At 35.8% G+C, this 19,801-nt stretch overlaps 1 protein-coding gene across 2 annotated transcripts; it reads right to left on the reverse strand.

Annotated features, from left to right (window-relative positions):
- Positions 1-207: 207 nt before the first annotated feature.
- Positions 208-18,898, reverse strand: LOC123872880 (ATP-binding cassette sub-family B member 6). Of its 2 annotated transcripts, XR_006797561.1 has the most exons (18): positions 18,710-18,898; positions 18,311-18,464; positions 16,208-16,352; positions 15,206-15,405; positions 14,506-14,656; positions 12,863-13,034; positions 10,815-10,981; positions 6,191-6,428; positions 5,671-5,846; positions 5,263-5,332; positions 5,048-5,183; positions 4,572-4,779; positions 3,717-3,895; positions 3,002-3,116; positions 2,356-2,496; positions 1,548-1,669; positions 539-796; positions 208-222 (listed from the first exon to the last, which is right to left on the reverse strand). XR_006797561.1 is itself a non-coding variant. In XM_045917477.1 (17 exons), exons 2-17 carry the CDS (start codon positions 18,454-18,456, stop codon positions 604-606), a joined length of 2,559 nt encoding a protein of 852 aa, XP_045773433.1. In that variant the 5' UTR covers positions 18,457-18,464; positions 18,710-18,898; the 3' UTR covers positions 246-603. The 2 variants fall into 2 exon arrangements, 1 of the variants encoding a protein (XP_045773433.1); XM_045917477.1 differs by lacking the exon at positions 208-222 and having other exon boundaries at positions 246-796.
- Positions 18,899-19,801: the final 903 nt, after the last annotated feature.

Consider the following 19,801-nt stretch of genomic DNA (forward strand, 5'->3'; position numbering starts at 1 on the left):
TATTCAAGCCATTCTGTAGTAGAGGGGTGTCTGTCTCTGTTGTTAATGTTTTGAAGATTGGTTTCGTCGCACCACAAATTATTTGTATAATAACTAATTTGTTAACGTCCATAACCACCAATGCCATTCTGTTGGGTCCACATTATAGCTTTCGTTGTACCACAAATTATTCGTATTAAAACTAAATTATTGAGTATGGCCACATGCCATTGTCCATGTAAACTGAAACCATTCTGTTGATTGATACTCACCTATAGTTGAGCCATTATGAACGTGCGAACTGAGTGATAAATCATTACGATCAATCATTACGATCATAGGGTTGTGAGAATTCCGCAGTAGTCGTTATTTATAAAGGGATGCCGTTCGGACGCAATAGCTGCTAGTTCATTTTGTAATGTTTATAACCTATTATCGACTATCGACAAATCCCTTTTTTACTGTTACACACAACACCAAAACATCATGTTCCAACACTAGATCATCATGAACATCATGAAAGTGCGATAAAAATGATTTATGACCCAGTTCGCACGACTGTATTGAATCAACTATACTGTGTGTTTTGTTGTACCATAAACTATTATTTATATTAGGACTAAATTAGTGGCCATGGCCATGACCGTGGCCGTGCCCATATCCACTAATACCGTTCTGTTGGCTCGGCGCTCTGCTGGCGTTGTTGTTATTGTTGTTGCCTTCGGCGTTAGTTTCGTTGTTTGTACTATTTCTATTCTCTAACTGTTGTTTCCACATTGATGCGTAGAATCCGTCTTGCGCTAGTAAGTCTTCGTGGCTGAAATGTACACATTTTCGTTTTAGATTTGCCGTTTAGATAGTAATTTTTAGGGCTCCGTACGTAGGAAAAACGGAACCCTTATAGGATCACTTTGTTGTCTGTCTGTACGTTTGTCGTATCTGTCAAGAAAACCTATAGGGCACTTCCTTTTGACCTAGAATTATGAAATTTCGCAGGTAGATAGTAGGTAGTATCATATTAAATGAGCTTTACCTGTACATTCTAAAACAGATCTTTATTTATTTTTATTTTTTGGTTTATCATGCAAAATGTCGTAAAAATACCGGAGTACAGAACCTTCGGTGCGCGAGTCTGACTCGCACTTGGCCGGTTTTTAAGCTCTAGTGTTAGTTTGATGCGAATTATTTGTATTACATTTTGTTGCAAAAATTTTGTCACAAGTCTCCCGATTCTAGTAATTCGCCTACAGCACCGGCCATGCGCCGGCCAAATAATGGCCGGCGCTCGCAAAGTGAGATAAGAAGTTTTAGAAAACTAATTAATGTCCAATGAAATTTATAAAACATACGACAACGGTGTAAAATAAAAAATAACTAATATTTTTTATTTTTATATTTCATGTACCAAAATAATTGTAGTTATGGTTAATTTTATTCGTGGCACAGTTATTTCCAGATAACGCCACCATCGTTGGTAAAAGGCCTTACAATAGAAAGGCCTTTTACCAACGATGGTGTTAAAAATAAAATGATGGAATTTAAAATAAAATTAATTAAAATATACTTACTTTCCTCTCTCGATGATTTCCCCGTCCTTGAGCACTAGGATTTCATCAGCGTGTATGATTGTCGACAATCTATGCGCTATTATCAAGGTAGTCCTATTTGCACACACACGCGCTAATGCCGCCTGAAAATAACAATATTTTTGGATTCAACAGAACTGGCGAGTGTTTGGGGTATGAGTTTAATTAAATTGCCATATTCTTTCATAACTAATTACCACTTCAGCTTCGCAATCCGTTGAGCTATGTCGGTTTAAGGTTACTCTGGTTCTCGTATTACTTATTTCTGACTGGATTACGTAAAGAATTTCCAACCATTGCCAATAATGGCTCAGCAGGTCAATTCCGGAAAATTTGCATCATTATTACAATCGAAATTGTTGTAATTGGCTGAATTTATGGCATTCTTGTTGCAACAATGCATTATAGCCAATAAAATCGGCCAATTTGAGGTGATTGCGATCGTCACACTAGCTGTCATTTTACCGTAATCGAGTCTTCACGTTGAGTTAGCTACCATATGGGCGGGGCATATAGTCCGAAAGACCGATAGACGTCGGGGTATCAAGATGCTAGAATGGCGACCTTGCACCGCAAAACGCAGCGTTGGCAAACGCGTTTTTAGCTGAACAGGCGACATAAAACAAGTCAAAGGGAACCGCTGAATCAAAGCGGCGCAAAACGTGACGTTTCGAAGTCCTTAAAATTCACCTATTTTTAACCGACTTCAAAAAAAGGAGGAGGTTCTCGATTCGTCGGAATCTTTTTTTTTCAGTAGTGGAAGTCTATCTATTTTATAATTACATCTCACCTGTATATTTCTTTCAGTGTTAGTATCGAGTGCAGACGTGGCTTCGTCCAGCAGAACTATGGCGGGATCTTTGAGTAAGGTTCGCGCTATCGCTATCCTCTGCTTTTCGCCGCCACTCAAACGGAGACCTCTTTCGCCGACCTTCAATTAATAAAACTGTATAATAAACTTTTTGTTCTAACTAGTTCTTTTTTTTATGGTTCTGTCCCCAAAGGGTGCCAACAGGACCCTATTACTTAGACTTTGCTATCCGTCCATCTGTCTAACTGTCAGCAGGCTGTATCTCATGAACCTTAATAGGTAGAGAGTTGAAATTTTCACAGAATGTGTATTCCAATTACCACTATTCAACAAATAATAAAAATTTCAAAATGTCTGCCATGAAAATTAAATAGTGTAATTTCTTGTACGATGGTAAGGAACTCTTATAGGACTCTTCGTGTGCGAGTCTGACTCGCACTTGGCTGACTTTTAAGTATTGCCTAATAAGGGCAGGTATACACAATCGACAGTAAAGTCATCCTTTTCTGCAGGAAACACTTTGAAAAGGACAGCAATACTTTTAGATTAATAATAGAGGAAATATGAACAAGGTATACAAGAACCTGCATAGCCCCAAAGAAAAAGATAAAGAAGAATAAGATACCTGAGTATCATACGCATCTGGGAATGTTAATATTCGGTCGTGGATGTCCGCGTTCTTAGCCGCTGCGATGATGTCTGCTGAAGTGGCATTCTGTCTACCATATTGTATGTTATATCTGAAATAAACGAACTTATTTTTAAAATTCTTTGATGGCCTTAGTAGAAGTTCATGTGGGTAAAAGTAAATAAAAATTATGTTTTATATTTTCAAACGGTACAAAATAGACTGGTTTTTCATAAAACCATAGACATATCTCATCACTAACATTTAGTTCCGAGTACGTTCACGTGACAACTATCAGCGCCAAAATGGCGATAATCAAGTTGCTTCAAAAACATGTCGTCAATCGCAGATCCAGAGTACTATGTAAATAGTAGTATAACATACTAGCTGATGCCCGCGACTTCGTTCCCGTGGATATAGGTTTTTAAAAATCCCGTGGGTACTCATTGATTTTCCGGGATGAAAAGTAGCCTGTCTTAATCCAGGGTATAATCTTCATTCCAAATTTCAGCCAAATGCGTGCAGTAGTTTTTGCGTAAAGAGTAACACACATCCATCCGTACATACAAACTTTCACGTTTATAAAATTAGTAGGATCAGTGACTAAAACTGAGCAATCAATTACAAATCACATAAGTAAGTTTGACAGTGAAACGGAGAACTTGTGTACTCTAGAACTCTGGCTTTAGTATAGTAAAACAAAACTCCATACCTGACAGTGTTATTAAACAACACGGTATCCTGCGGTACGACACCGATATTGGCGCGCAGCGATGCTTGCGTTACGGTACGCACATCCTGCCCATCCACCAAAACAGCACCCTCGTTCACATCGTAGAATCGGAACAACAGTCTCATCACAGTGGATTTGCCTGCACCGCTGGGACCAACCTGATAAAAAATACCATCATGAACTAAAACTCATCGCCGGCTTACTATTGGGCCTCCTCTCAAAATGAGAAGAGTATATTATACGCCTTATCCACCAAGCTGACCAAATGCAGATTGAAAAACTTCACACATTTTGAAAACATTATGGAAAACTTTCAGGCGTGCAGGTTTCCTAACACAGTTTAAATAAAGTAATATTTAACAAAAAAACAATATAAACTAGCTATTATCCTCCACTTCATGTGCCGAAAAGTATCGTTAGTATCTAAAATGGATTTGGGAGGATTTTGGCGTTCTTTTAAAATTGACTAATTTTTACATTTTTTCACTAAGACATATTTTAGGCTCTTTAAGAAAAATTTTTGAGCACAAAGTTCCTTGAGTAATTTCCCGATTCCTGATTTGATTCCGCCGCAACGCAACAACAGACCTGGCGCGCCCGCCGCGTCGAATACGTCAGAGTCCATCCGCAGGTCGAACATGTTTTCCATGATTATAAAGTACTTCTGTATAACCCTTCTGTATATTGTGTGAATGTGCATGTAGTGTTTGCTTTAAAATGATTTTACATACAACGTCATGTAATTTAACTTTATTTAATTTAAGATCATTTTTGTAAAAATCGCTAGCGAACCATATTAATAAAAATAAAAATAAAATAAAAACCCGTACTTACCAAGGCCACAGTGGAGCCTGGAGCGACCCTGAAGCTGACGTTGTTAAGTACGAGTCTCTCAGGTCCGTAGCCGAACGATACATGTTTGAATTCGATGCCGCCGCGACGCACCAACAGATCAGGCGCGCCCGCCGCGTCACATACGTCAGAGTCCACCCGCATTAAGTCGAACATATTCTCCATGTCTACGAAATTCTTTTGTATAGCCCTGAGTGATAACAGTTAACACTTTAAGAAACAATTATTATTCTATAACAATTATAATTCACTAACTGATGCCGACTTCGTCCGCGTGGACTTGCTTAAAAAATATCCAATGGGAACTCCATGTAAGCCTATGTCACTTTCCAGGGCTCTTCTTTTTAGTTTTAAGTTCACGTAATTAATTATCACCACTATATCATCTTACAAATCTAACAATTCTGACCATGGTATGGTTAGTTATGTAAATCCGATGGTGTTTTTGAAAATCTCACCTATAATACGTGCCAAACCAGTTCAGTGGCACATACAGCTGTACGATGTAGGATGCAAACAGAACGTAATCTCCAACAGTTAACTCGTATGTTCGGACGACCATAGAAATCGCCAGAATAGATCCCGCCAAGAGCCCTGAAAAATAAATTTGATTAGTAGCTGTGATGGACTTTACCATATTAGTACGAAACCCTAAAGACAGGTATTTACTTACCGCCACAAATGATAATATTCTGCATTGTATTAAGCATGTTCAGAGTTATGAGCGACTTAAATTCTTCTTTCTGCAACAAAAATAGTGATTTACGACTCAAACCCCAGAATTCTGAAAAGCGCTATTTACTAAATAGAGAAAACAATATGTTGTAATTGTTGAGCCAAAACATATTGAACACAACTTAACTTAAACAGTGTCTGGAAAGTCAAAAAATAATGTCGGTACAGACAAAAATAGCCTACTAATATGATTTGTATGTATGGTATTTATCCCGGAAAATCAGAGTTCTCACGAGATTTTTAAAAACCTAAATCCGCGCGGATATAGTCGCGGGCATCAGCTAGTACTGTATACTTCCAACTATCTTTCAAATAAATGTTTTTTTTTCATGTAACGCATACGCACCTGATAATTCAAAATGGCGCCTTTGTACGCAACAACTTCGTAGTTCTCAGCACCGTAGTATTTAACAGTTTCATAGTTGAGGAGCGAATCTACCGAGCGCGCTTTCTGCTCGTTGTCGGCAAGATTCATTCTACGCTGGAATTTGGTACGCCATTCCGTCACTGCTATTGTGGCGACTAGAATGAAAAGAGAACAAAATATGTATTAAAAATCTTTCATTTGAAATAAAAGTCTGTTCAAACTTTTAACAGACTTTTTGAGTATGCAAAGTGTATGCCGGATGCCGGTATGACTTCGATCTAGTACATTAACTTACTAAACTATTAATAGCACAGGAAAATTAATTGCTAATTTATTTATTATTATTATTTATTGCTATCCTTTTCACAAAGGTCCTTGGCGAAAAAAGATAGCGCTAAATTTAGATTTATCAATTTTATTTAGTTTAAAGGTTGTGTAAACAGGAGGCAAACGAGGTTCATACCAAAATAATGATCAAGTTCGATTGATAAATACTTACTTATATAAAGAATCATTGTTGAGAATACGATGAGCCCGAACCAAACATTGAATGCGGTAACAAAGTATACCACCGCGACTAGTATGTCTATAATCGTTGGTGTAATAGAGAACAGTATGTATGACAGCAAATTGTCTATGGAATCCGTGCCGCGATCCATAACGCGTAGAACTTCTCCCGTCTTCCGCGATAGATGCCATTTGAGAGGCAAGTCGTGCAAATGCCGGAATAGCTCTAGCTGGAACAAAAGTTTACATTTTACTCAATTTTGGATAGAAGTAGGCGTTACTTCGACACCTCCCACGTAAGTTGTTGTATCCCCAAAACTACAACTTTTCAGTAGAGCGTTTTGAAGATATAAATTGAAATTAAAGCTCCATTTTTCAATATATTTTTGTGAAATTCGGTATTTAGTTATAGTTTACAGTACTTTAACATATTCTGAAAGATAATTTATAGAAATACTTCACATTTCTGAGATTTTGTTCATACAACATTTTACGGCGTGTTTCATCTTTGTAAAATGTTGTATAAGATACTTACAACAAATTACGCTGGAAAAAACGGGTTGAGTGTCATCGTATGTGTTAAATACAACAGTGTACGTCGTTTAAAATTTAAAAAAAATGTCGTATGTATAGTCCGATTCATCATTTTCAACCAATGGATGTCCACTATTGGACATAGGTCTCTTGTAGGGACTTCTATATGCCACGGTCTTGCACCACCTGAATCCCGTGGCTCCTTGTGACTCGTTTGATGTCGTCTGTGCACCTAGTGGGATTCTGTCAACGCTGCGCCTTACAGTGCGAGGTTCCAGCACCTTGGGACCTCAACGTCTATGGGTCCTTCGAATTATGTGCCCCGGCCATTTACACTTCAGCTTCGCAACCCATTTATGCCGGTTACTCTGATTTTCCTACCGATTTCCACGTTCCAGATTCGATTACGTAGAGAAACTTCAAATATAGCTCTCTAATTGCCCGCTTAGTGACTCTGAACTTTCTTATGAATTCCATTATAATATGGGACCATATTATCTCGGATCCATAATATGTCATCACTGGTAACACGCACTGTTCGAAGACTAATTTAGTTTCCGTACGCTGCCGCCGAGTCGGATTCGTTGGCTGACCTGTTTCTTGAAATTGCACTTACCTACCTGGTCCAGGTACCTGTTCCAGGCTCACACTTTTCTATAATTTCGAGTGCAGAACCCTCAACGATTACTGGGTGGGCCGAGACATAAGAATTAGACATAATTTTCGTCTTACTTATGTTCATTTTTAGGCCCATCTGTTGTGAAACTTTGCAAAGGTCATTGAGCTGTAAATGTAGAAACTCTGGGAAACCTAATGAGGTTTCCCAGAGTTTCTGCGATAGTGACTATGTCATCGACAAATCGAAGGTGAATTTCTTTTGATGTTAATGTCAAGTTCATTCCAATCCAAGCTTAAAGATAAGGACGTCTTCCAAAGCAGCGGTAAAGAGTTTCAGAGAATTACGTCTCAATGTGCACTCTGTCACTGCAATTGGACTGGCCTAGTCTGGTCCTATATGTCGACTGACATGGTGTTTTCGTACAGGATTCTAGTTCAGCATCTGTATGAACAGGCAGTTGTTTCAGCATCTCAATAGCGACCTTAATACAGCCCCAGTTTCCACCAAATCAAAAACTTTCTCATAGTTAATAAACACTTAGCAAAGAGGCAGATTATTATAATAGCCTTCAGTTATATTATGCATAACATGTCTCAGCTTATGAATGTGACCTATAGTGCTTAAGCTTTTTCAGAATCAAGCTCGTTAGGGATGCTGAAAGTCATCGAACTTATTATTGTGACGATTCATAATGACTTACGATAACAACAGCTTATAGACATGGCTTAGCAGCGAGATGAGTCTATGACTCTTCTTGAGTAATGTTTGTAACTTTGTAATTTCGTTATGCAATGAACTAGATTAATTTGAATATAAGATTCACTAACCTTTTGTGCCTACATTGCAACAAATAAACCATTACTTATTATTTATTATTGGAAAATCGCTGAAAGACCTTAAGTACTGGTTTGCCACCCGCTTTCAGGAATTCTACTGTGATTCTGATATCACCGAGCGAATTTTTATCCTTGAGTTGTTTGAGAGCCATACTTATCTTGCATAAACTGGCATCTGGGATATCTTGGGTATAGTGTCCCGTCAATTTAGTTCTGGGATCTTTAGCCAAATCTTCAACAAGTCTTTGTATTGTGGTGTATAACTGTCCATAGAACTTCTCAATTTATTTCAAGAGCTCAAGTTTAGCTGAAATGAGGTGTTGTCAGTTTTTTGTCGTATCAGCAGGCCCTGTTTAGTAGACAGATCTTTCGTGAATACTTTTGAGTTCCTGTTCCGCTCTATGGTATCTTTAAAACGAAATTAAAGATCCATAAGTCACGTGTTTGTACAATAGAGATCTGCCAGTAGGTAGGTGCATCTGCTGAAGACTACAGTATCATTTCTGGCCTTTTTCTGGCCATGAGCTTTAAAATCATAAAAAATATTTGTTATTTTTGGACGATAGGTCGTAAAGAAATTGGACTCCACCACCTGGCAGGTTCTACCAACCTATTTATTGGAAAGGTAGGCTCTGAAATAATATATTGTAGTAGTGATTTTTTTGTTAATTATATGGTAACCTAGTGGTATGATGAGCCGATTAGTTATTTCATTGACTATCATAGGTTTACGTCGCCATCAAACTAAATTTTAACATAGTTTTATTGTATACAATGTCGTATGTAAGAAAAAAACAATGTCATAGCAACGTAAAATATAGCATGTAATCATACAACAAAATTTTGAGAAATAAATACCGAAGTAAAATGTTGTATGTATCACTTAACACAAAATTTATTATAATTCTGCAACGTAAACAGTTGTATGTCATCATACAATACTGTTTTTGGGTGTCCTCAACGACGTAAATTGTTGTATGTAATCTATACAATAGTTTAGCTTGGCATCACTATTAAATTACTAAAATACGATAATGAAATAAAAAAATGCAAACACAACCGTGACATATCAGTGTTTTGAGTTACAAACATTTCATTTGAATTCCGGCGTGATCTGTTGTATCTGTTACATACGAGGCGCAAACGTGCGACTTCACCCCACATAAAACGTTGTAAAGGTCGATATGATATTTTACGTCGTCCTCGTTTGAAAAATACAACATTATACGCCTCATAAGTACTTTAAAAAACAACATTTTTAGGATTTTTTTTAATTGAACATATAAAATAGATAAAAATAGACATTGTTATGTAAAAAACGCAAAATGGCAATTTTGTGGCTTACAACAACTTACGTGGGAGGTGTCGACTTTGCGGAAGTCTATGAACACAAAGATACGCGTGAAAATAAACAAATCTGTACAGCACAACGTGCAGCATGTGATATGCACCATCTACTCTAAAAAAATATATGCAGTGATAACCCTGTGAACGGTACCAAACTCAGAGTATTCGGGAAGATTTAGACTGCAAAATAACGTGAGATGTTAATTTGCCGTGTGAACGGGGTCACTGTTTGTACTTGTACTGTTGAGACAGTATACGAAGGTCAGCAACTAGTCTGAGCAACTAGTACCAGACAGGAATGAATATATTAATATTGCTTTATTTTTTTAACATTTAAATGTAGGCCTATAAATAATAAACAGAAATCCTAAAAAAAATCAATTTTTTACCCAATTATACCCAAACGGTTAGTGTGAATTTAATGAAACTTTTCAACTGAATTTAAGGTTGAGGACAGCAGTACATATAAATAAATTCAGTTCAACAATCTGAACCTCCATAGTTTACAGCACCAGAATTTAGGAATTTGTTCTTTAGAGTTCAATCGTGAAGTATTTGCTTGGTTCCTACAGTATCAACAGTTCCTGAATCTCCATAAGTTAGGCCGGCAATAATTCTTCCAGCAACAGGATTAAAGAGTTTGTTCAGAATTTTTAATGGATTAAACTATCCGCAATTTTTTCAAAAAAATCTCGCATTCACACAATTTTTTCTATTCAGTAAAAATCTTATCTAATCGGTCAAGAAATCTCGGAGAAATCGATGTAGGTAGGTACATACTACATAATAGATAGAAAAAACATACGAGCTAAAAACCTTTTTGGTAGTCGGTTCATGAATCAGCCGCTTCTGCGTAACGAATAGCTGATAGTAATACGATAATACAACACTTTGCCTTGACTTGTTTGATCTCCGATTACATGTGGCGGTCGACATGTGGCTTTAATTTTTAATTTTTTCAGCAAAATCGATACTATGATTTTAAAGTTTTATAAACCTGATGTTATAATTGAAATAATGCAATCCGTTTAGCATTTTTATAACGTTGGACTGCACCCGCGTGAAATGTAATAAAGATTTGATTGATTTGTAGAAGATTTTTCCTCATTCTTAGGGGACCGATTTTGATCCAAGTTTATGTGTATGTATGTCTCTGTGTGAGTGTGAGTGTGTGTGCGTGCGTGCGTGTGCGCGTGTGTGTGTGCGTGTGAATAGTGTTAAGTCTTTTCGCTTTCGCACCGTGAAAATATCGTTATACAAAATCTATAGCTTTGACATACCTGTAACTCTCTCGTAGTATATTGTTGTACTCTGATCCATAGGAATGAGCGTAGATTGTTCAACAGTCCCATTCCGCCCGTCCCGCCGCCTTGCAAGAATTTGAGGAATACGTAGATTACGACTAGGTCCCATCGGAAGAGTAATGGCGGTATTGACAAACTGTCAACTGTAATGAAACAAAGTTTGATTAGGCCTCTTTTCTTCCTCAATGCTGAAGGTCCTTCCTCTTCCTTGCTCTTTGTGTGCGATTCTTGGCTTAGATCACCTTCTTTCACGATGTTTCTTCAGATCTTGGAGAAACATCGCAAAGCTATCCGGTTTTATGGAGGGCAACGTGAACAGTATTGCCGGAGTATAGCGTTGACGTGATCTCTCACCACACTCAACTCGGTTATGGCTTACTCCGATCCGAAACCAGTAAAGGTTCGAGATTTTCTTTCGTACTGTAATCGTATTCAGATGACAAAATACCAAATAACGGTAAAATACTGTTATTTAGTATTTTGGCCATTCTAACCGTTTTTTTAAATTCAGATTGGATTTAGGTTAAACCATAAAATGGCCCTTAAAATTTTAATCAGTTATTCTTATGATTTCTGGGTAACCATTTGTCTCATCGATGTATATGGATTAGCCTTTCCCATACAATTTCGTCCGCAAAAATACGCTTGAATCTTACGTCATCGTCATTGACAAAGTCAAGAGACTTTTGCAAATTCTCTTGACTTTTTGAGCGCGTTTTTTATCTTCGAAGGGCCCATCCATATACATCGATGATTTGTCTATACAAAATTACCAAGCATACAAGTTTTAGTAGTATTTTGTTTCTTTGCTCGTATATCAGTTCCCGCATGGTTCCCAATATACTTATAAAGATGTCGTTGACTTTGTTTTAGGCTCAGTTTTTTAGAGAGTAGGTACTTTTACTTGCTCGGACTTTATTTAGAGTTAAAAAAAAGGAGACAGGTTTATGTGAGAGACATAAATCTGTCTTGTATTAACTGTGTCTGAAGTATTGACCGTGTGAAGGTCTGAGCAATTGCATTGAGCGTGCATGATCGAACGAAATAAAATTCGGCCCTGGCCACAATATTTGCTGCGTTTATTGTTAAAATTAAAAAAAAAAAAACTCAAGACAAACTAATAAGTATGAAATATATTAGATAGATAAGAGTCGCCGACCTTGTCTTTAATAAAGCTCGTGACATTTTAGGTTAATTTATATCACGTTTTTTGATAAAATATTATATTTACGCTAACAGTAGACGAATATTACGATTCCTGGATGTTTTAGGCTAAAAATTGATTATAGTAAAGTTTTACGTTGCTTTCCCAAACAAATGCCATTCATTGTGATAACCCGTATGATAACATTCGAACTTACGCTTTTTAGCATAACAACGATATTGGATTTCGTTCGGCACACTTAATTTCAACCATGTATATTATTATACCTCAATATACCTACACACTCAAAATTTCAATGACCTAACAGGTACATAACAGGTTTTGAATTTAAATGTATTTCAAATAAATAAAGCTAAAGCCGCGTTCACACTAGTAAAAAATCTACGATTCTTTTTGTGTCAATAATTGCCAAAGCCGACTCAACGAGAAGTCAAAACGTATTAAATTATTATTGGTGGGAACGTTACTTTTTACTAACGATAAAACTACCAAAACATTGCATTCTGTTACTTGAAAAAGGTAAAGTTAAGAGTAACCTACCAATTTAACGTTATATTTTTATCTTTACTTAACGTAAATGTGCGTCGAGCGCAGATGCTACTTTGTTAACCCGACATTGTTAATATTGGTGTATAATTACCGGTATAGGTATAAGGATCGTGACTTTTGCCGGTATTAATACTGGTATCTAGATAACGTTAATGGATGTATGGATATCATTATTTTTACCATTACTTTTTAACGTTACTTTGGTAACGTTATGAAAAAATACCGGTTGCTCGGTCCCTGCTAGTGTAGAAGCAACTTAAAATTAGTTTAACATACTTATATTTTTTTTTAATTCAAAAATAGGCCTTACCAATCTTCTTGTTATAAATAGGCACGTATAAATTAATGGCACGTCCAACGATCAGTGCTAGGATGCAAATGAATACGTAAATTTGCAGACAAAGACTCTTCTTCGGCCAGAGGAACGGCAAGAGGGTACGAAGCTTGACGAATACATTCCGGAACGTTGATCTGTTTTCATCCTATAAAATAACAATTCATAATTAAATAAGTATTTTTGTTAATCAAACAGTTTTACTGTAACAAAAAACCGGCCAAGTGCGAGTCTGACTCGCACACTGAGGGTTCCGTACTCGGGTATTTTTTCCAACATTTTGCAGACAGACAGACAGACAAAGTGATCTTATAAGGGTTCCGTTTTTCCTTTTGAGGTAGGTAATCACACCACTCTCCTATCAATCTAGACCAGATCATTGATCAGACTAAAATAATATCGTGGTGCGTAGCGTAACCTGAGGAGATTTACTTTAACTTATGTTGTCTATTGAGAAGCATAGCTATAATGATAAACGATTGACTGTAGATAATAGAAATTCGACTTGCCCTTCTTCGAAATTATAAATGGTTTTAACTTTTGATAACAAATAACCGTTTGAGCTTAAACTTGACTCAAACGGTTCGCAAATTTGCAATCACAGTACAGGTGCATCAATTTTATTTCAATAGGTCAAGAAAATATTTTTAAAAAGCCGACTAATAGTTATGTAGTAATGGATAATCAAATTATATTTATAGATTAGGCATATTCAAAAGTTGTCGATTTTGCATTGCAAATTATGAAGTCAGTAAACCAAGTCACACTGGTTTTCATTGACATATATAATAATGAGTTTTATATACTATTGAACAATATTTTCACAAGCATAAAGCCTGCGACCGTGCGACCGACATCAGCGTAGGAATATTGAACAAAAATTACGTCTTTGGGAACCCATTTAGGAATATTATGCATTTTGCAGAACTGGGGTAGTGAAGAATTCTTACTAGTTTTTGAATAATGTTATTTCATTTCCACATTTCTTGCCTATTTGATAAGAAATTATACCTTAAATTTAACTTTATCGTCGTCTGATACTACAATTAAATGATTTTGATATGGACAAGACATCTTAACCTATAAACTTATACAAAAGATAATAGAGTTGTCATATTTGTCATTTTTAGTACATATTTACTCTTAAAGAAGTTTTATGGATAGGTTAAAACTCTTTTCCCTAAAAGATTAATACTATACAGGTTGTCCTGAAAATAGTAGGTGGTAGTATAACTATTATATCTACTATTATGTAGATACAGATGATAATAAAGATCATCTTTTGAAAAGCCTTGTTTTGTTGTTTTAGACACTGACAACAAAGTGATCCTATAAGGGTTCCGTTTTTCCTTTTGAGGTACAGAACCCGAAAAACCAATAGACTTTGGGGTCCCAAGGTGCTGGAATGGCGACCTCGCACCGGAAAGCACAGTGTTGAAAGAGCCCCCACACTAGATGAGCGGACGAAATCAGGCGAATCGCAGGGAGAAGTTGGATTCAGGCGGCACAAGACTGTGGCGTGTGGAAGTCCCTATGCGAGACCCATATCCAGCAGTGAATTAATATCGCTTTATGATGACGATGATGATTGATGAGGTATGATGAAAGGTTTATCTTACCCTCGGTGGAACGTTCCTGCGATTTCCGTCATCAGGCAGAAGGTATTCGAACTGGTGTACAATACCAGGTGCCTTCATGCCCAGTATAAACATTATCATGCAGGAAACGTATCGTCCCACGAATAGAGACATTTCCAGTCGATCTTGAAGACTAAAAAAATTTTTATACGTTAGGTAACTTTGGAATCAAAACTTAAAAAAAAAAAATTACCTACAGTGAACATGACCAAAAATAGGTAATCCCTTTTTGCCACCAACTAGGGTAATAGCTTGTGCTTGTGCATTATTTATTGAAGACTTTAAACCTACGATCTTTCGGTTTCACTACAATCGAGGTTTCAAATAATTAAATAATATTTATTAATTTTATCAAAACTGGCTAACAAACTAATGAGATACCCTGGCTCCTGAGCAAGTAAAAACTGCGTTACAGCAGCAGTCCTCAACAATCACTTTTGAAAAAAATTATAATAACTAGGTACATTAATTTTATTTATGTATACTTATTAAACTAAGTGCATGTGTTGTGTGTATTGTATTATACAACGCTGCTGTGCTGTGTAAAATAATATAGAATAAGAATGTCTAGTGATTGCATTATTTCATATGTTTCATTGGACTAAAGTATAAACAAGACAACTACCATAGTGAAAGAACCAGCATGTATGTGTTTATATACCTAGTTATAAAAATTTCTTACTTCTTCAAATGCCACCACCATCCTTCCTTATTGAGATTTAAGAATGATAAGTTCTCGGAAATGAAGATCAACGCCCAGAACACTAGTAGCACAAAGCCATGTCCTCTCGGAGGTACCGACGGTAACAAAAACCTCCTTTCGATCACAGCCAAATAAGCTGACAGCGGAAACACAATAATGTTCACCACTAAGGCTAATATCTGAAAAATGATGCTGTGTTAGGCCTCATTTACATGAGAGCTTTTTTTAACATCCATCCGTCAACACAAGTTATCTAGGTCACAATAACATAGTGAACTGTAAGCATATTAGAATAAACTAAGGACTATTCATAAGTAGAAGTTTAAGCTAGAATTACTTATTAGCCCATAGGCTAGCCGCTAGATGGTAGTAGCAATAAAGCTGTCATGATATAATGGAGCTTTTTGGTTAGAAAAAAAAATATCCGTCAACGTTTTTAACGGGCGCTAAAAAAGTTCTCGTGTAAATGAGGCCTTAAGGTGGAATTTCTAGTCGAGGCTCTGTGGCGCTGGGCGTCATTGTGCACCATTGTCACTGCGCTCGAAATTACGTTCCCTACATTTGCATAGACATTGATCTGAAGCTCTTTCGCGTCGTCACTAATGCCACAGATGCTCGGCTCGAAAGTGTTTTTGGACCTTGTTTCGCGAAAAGGATCGGACCCACACTAACGTTGATGAAATCTATAGAGCACACTTTGACTTTGCTTAGACTTAAGTTTCAGTAAAAACGAGACAGACTTATGGCAGCGGTATAACGCTGTTTCGTTTTAACAGTGTCTTAAGTCTGAGCAAAGTCAAAGTGTGCCCTATAGATCTCGCCTAAGTTACTTTAAGATATTTAACTTTGCTGAACTTAAAGAATTTAAAAATATCTAAAGCTAATTTTATCTGGGTTGGACCCTTTACATGTACATCCAACTGTTTTGCTTGATTATTTAGTTTTATTCTGTGTATAATTTCAAAAGAAATATAATCTCACCATATACCCATAGATGTGTCCTCCTTTAAATACAAAGGCCTGCAATAGGAACCTTACAACAGCCAATACAGGTACAAACAGTGTAAAAAACAACTGCACCATGAATAGATTTGATGACCTAACATCTACCACTTCTGTTGCATATCTGTAACAAAATTAAGCCATAAAGTCTAAGTAAAAACATTTATTCAAAGTAGGCATATTGCATATCTGTAACAAAACTAAGCTATAAAGTCAAAGTCAAATCATTTAAAGTAGGCATTGAAAAAGGGTATTCTTCTTAGTTCTTACCCCTTCACAAAATCACTTACTCATTAGAACTATTAACTCTGTTAAGCAACTCATTCCCAAGCTTTCTTATCATTTAAATATTGTTTTACATTGTAATAGGATTTTTCTATAAATTTAATTTTTTGAAATAGCTGTATATAGTATATGTCTATATATATAAAATACCAAGGCACATTGTATCTCACTGGATTATGCTTTGCTGTGTGGATTTAGGTATACAAATATCCTGTAGGACTCCTTAATTTTCCGAGTCAAAGTAGTCTATCTCACTCTTCAGGTCTTTATTTATATCCATAAAACACATTAATCTGTCCCTCTGTTGAGGCGTGATTAAAGGACAAACCAATAAGTAAACTTTCACATTTATGATATTAATAGGACCATTATAAATATAGATGTAGGACTAGCTGATGCCTGTGACTTCATTTCAATGTATTTAGGTTTTTAAAAATGCCATTGGAATCTCTTTGGATTTCCAGGATAAAAAACATTCTAGTTAGGAATGATCTATTTTATCTAACTTCTATAAGTATCTAATTTTGTCAAGAACAGTTCAATAGTTGAGCAGTGAAAATGTAACAGACAGATATACGCTTTCATTAAATTTGAATCATTCAGGAAAAGCCTGTCTTGTGTATTTTTAATACCAATATTCATTATTGCTATCTTTATAATCACCTATCATATTATTTACCTATTGTTTGCACAATGATAACATACGAGATCAAGTATGAATTACAACATCTTATCAGAATAATGTGTCAATACTCAATACTCACATTCATAATTTATTATTATATGTGCTATCGTAAAAGCTAAGATGCAAGCTAAAAGTTAGACTGGATAATGTCTAAGTCTTTTCAACTAAGTAATTTCAAACTTGGATAATATCATCCCATAATAAAAGTAGTCTGTCTCTAGAAAAGTTCAAATACCAATTTTCATGGACAAGTCCTAACTTGAAAAATGAGACTTTTACATAACTTTCAACCACCAGTAAACTCTGTAGGGGGGATCATTTCTAAAAACTGTTAAATGCGTATTTCTTCATTTTTAACCATGTAAGCCGAATTTTCAGGGATATAAATTAACTTGAAAAATGACTGACTTTCCTACAAACTTTTACCCCCTATTTAACCTCCATGGGGGTGGATTTTCCCAAAAAACATTTTTTATTGAATGGTTTCATTATAAAAGGAATCTATGGTCAAAATTTTAAATTTCTAGCCCCAGTGGTTTAGGCTGCACAATTGATAGATCAGTCAATCATGTCTTTTTATAAGTACAGATAGAATTATTAATGTACAAATTGTGAGATGTGGTAAAGGTCAAATATTAACCACTGAGCATGGAGCATAAACATCAAGCCATTCTTCTCTGCAGGACAAATTACAATAACAATAGGAAGCTTGGCTTTTAATGTCATCACTTATTCTTGATTAAGAATTAATCCATTTTAAAATGGTTCAGTATCATATTAAGAGTTCATAAAACTCATTAAATAAATTCATGAATTTGCCTGCACTATAATATTTGTCTAGATGCTCACAACTTCATCCGTGTGGATATCTGGGATAAAAAGATTCCTATGTCACTCTTCGGGATGCAAACTATCTCTGTACCAAGAATTCATCAAAATTGATAAGGCAGGTGGGCTGTGACATGGTAACAGACAGGCAGGTAGACACTTTCTCACATTTATAATATTAAGTAAAGTTAACAAGCACAAATTAAAGGCATGCATTTAATGTAAGAGTAAACTATGTTACCATCTTACTCTATAATTCAATGATAACTTCAATTCTAACTCACCTTTTATACATAACAATCTGCATAAGTCCACAAACTATCAAAAATCCACCAATTATAGCGGCTGAAGCTGTCTCCATAAAACATTGTGATATCCCGTGGTCTATCCATATCTCCCCCAAAGTTACGTTCGGTGGACAGTATTCCATTTGAGCAGCTTGAAAACAGGTTGTATAATGTCAATAGTGAAGAACAAAAACGCCGGCCGTAACCATGCTTAATGAAAATGAAATAATTTGTAAACTAAATCTACACATAACTGTAAGATGTAGCAATAATTAAAACTACTGTAAAGTGAATAAATATAATTTATTAATATTCACTTGATGCGTTTTGCCAAAATGCAAAGCGCAATAATTAGTAAGTAGGTACTAAAATTTATGATTTTAAAATTAATAATACCTAATTCGCCAGCTTTTGTAACCAGCCGGAAGTTTAAGTTTTCTTAATGTATGGTTTTTGATAATTCGTTAATCAAGCACATTACACAATTACTTCTTCGCGAAAATTACAATAAGAAAATGATGAACAATAGTAATAACATAAAAATGTGCAAGATAATGTAATTACTAATTTGTATTTTTTATCTGTAGTGTGACTAGTGCGAATGACATTTTCCTTCATGGATGACATTGACATTTGTGCACATGCAGTGCTGCCCATTCTCACCACAAAATTGCCACAATACATTAAATCTTGATTGAATGGCGATGGGTAACTTTAGAAACATGTCAAATATTGTGACCTGACGAACGACCATGGAATCCATTTAAAGTGGTGTAAAAATTATTTAAAAAAATAACCTGCCAGAAATAACTTTCAATTAAATTTTTTATCTTAATTAGTAATAAAAAGGACAATTGATTATTGGCATAAATAATAATAATTGAGGAGCTCGCGAACATCAAACAACTTTCTTTCTTGAATCCAGACGTTTTGGATTCAATGAATACAAATCTGAATTAATTACCAAGCAAAACGCGCAAAAACTGTACTAAAATTGAGTCCAAAGTTAGTGGCTTCTAAAAGAAAGGTACAAGTTACAGTAAAGTTTCAACATTTTTCATTGGGTTTTTTGCTCCTCTTATCAAATCATAAATGAGGAAATCCCGACATAGTTCAATGGATGCGAAGTTAAAGTGGCAATGGGGAGGGTACATTAATAATTGAAAACTCAAAGACGTTGCGGGTTCCAAGGTGCTGAAATCGTGACTTTCTACCGAAAAGCACAGTTTTGGAAAATCCTTAGTAAATGGATAGATGACATCAAGCGAGCTGCAGGGAGACTACAAAATATAATATTTTCTACCAACTAATTTTAAAAATTAGTGCCACCACTCAACCAGCACAATGGAAATGCCATTATAACCATTAGAACTGCCAACATGTACTTTTGACATATTTCTAAAGTTACCCGTTGCCATTATATGCGGTTTCTTGGGAAACTGTTTCAGCACTGAAGGGAATTGAAAACAGTGCTGCCATATGGTACGT

This window comes from Maniola jurtina, chromosome 15 (assembly GCF_905333055.1).
Source record: "Maniola jurtina chromosome 15, ilManJurt1.1, whole genome shotgun sequence".
Classification (NCBI taxonomy): Eukaryota; Metazoa; Arthropoda; class Insecta; order Lepidoptera; family Nymphalidae; genus Maniola; species Maniola jurtina.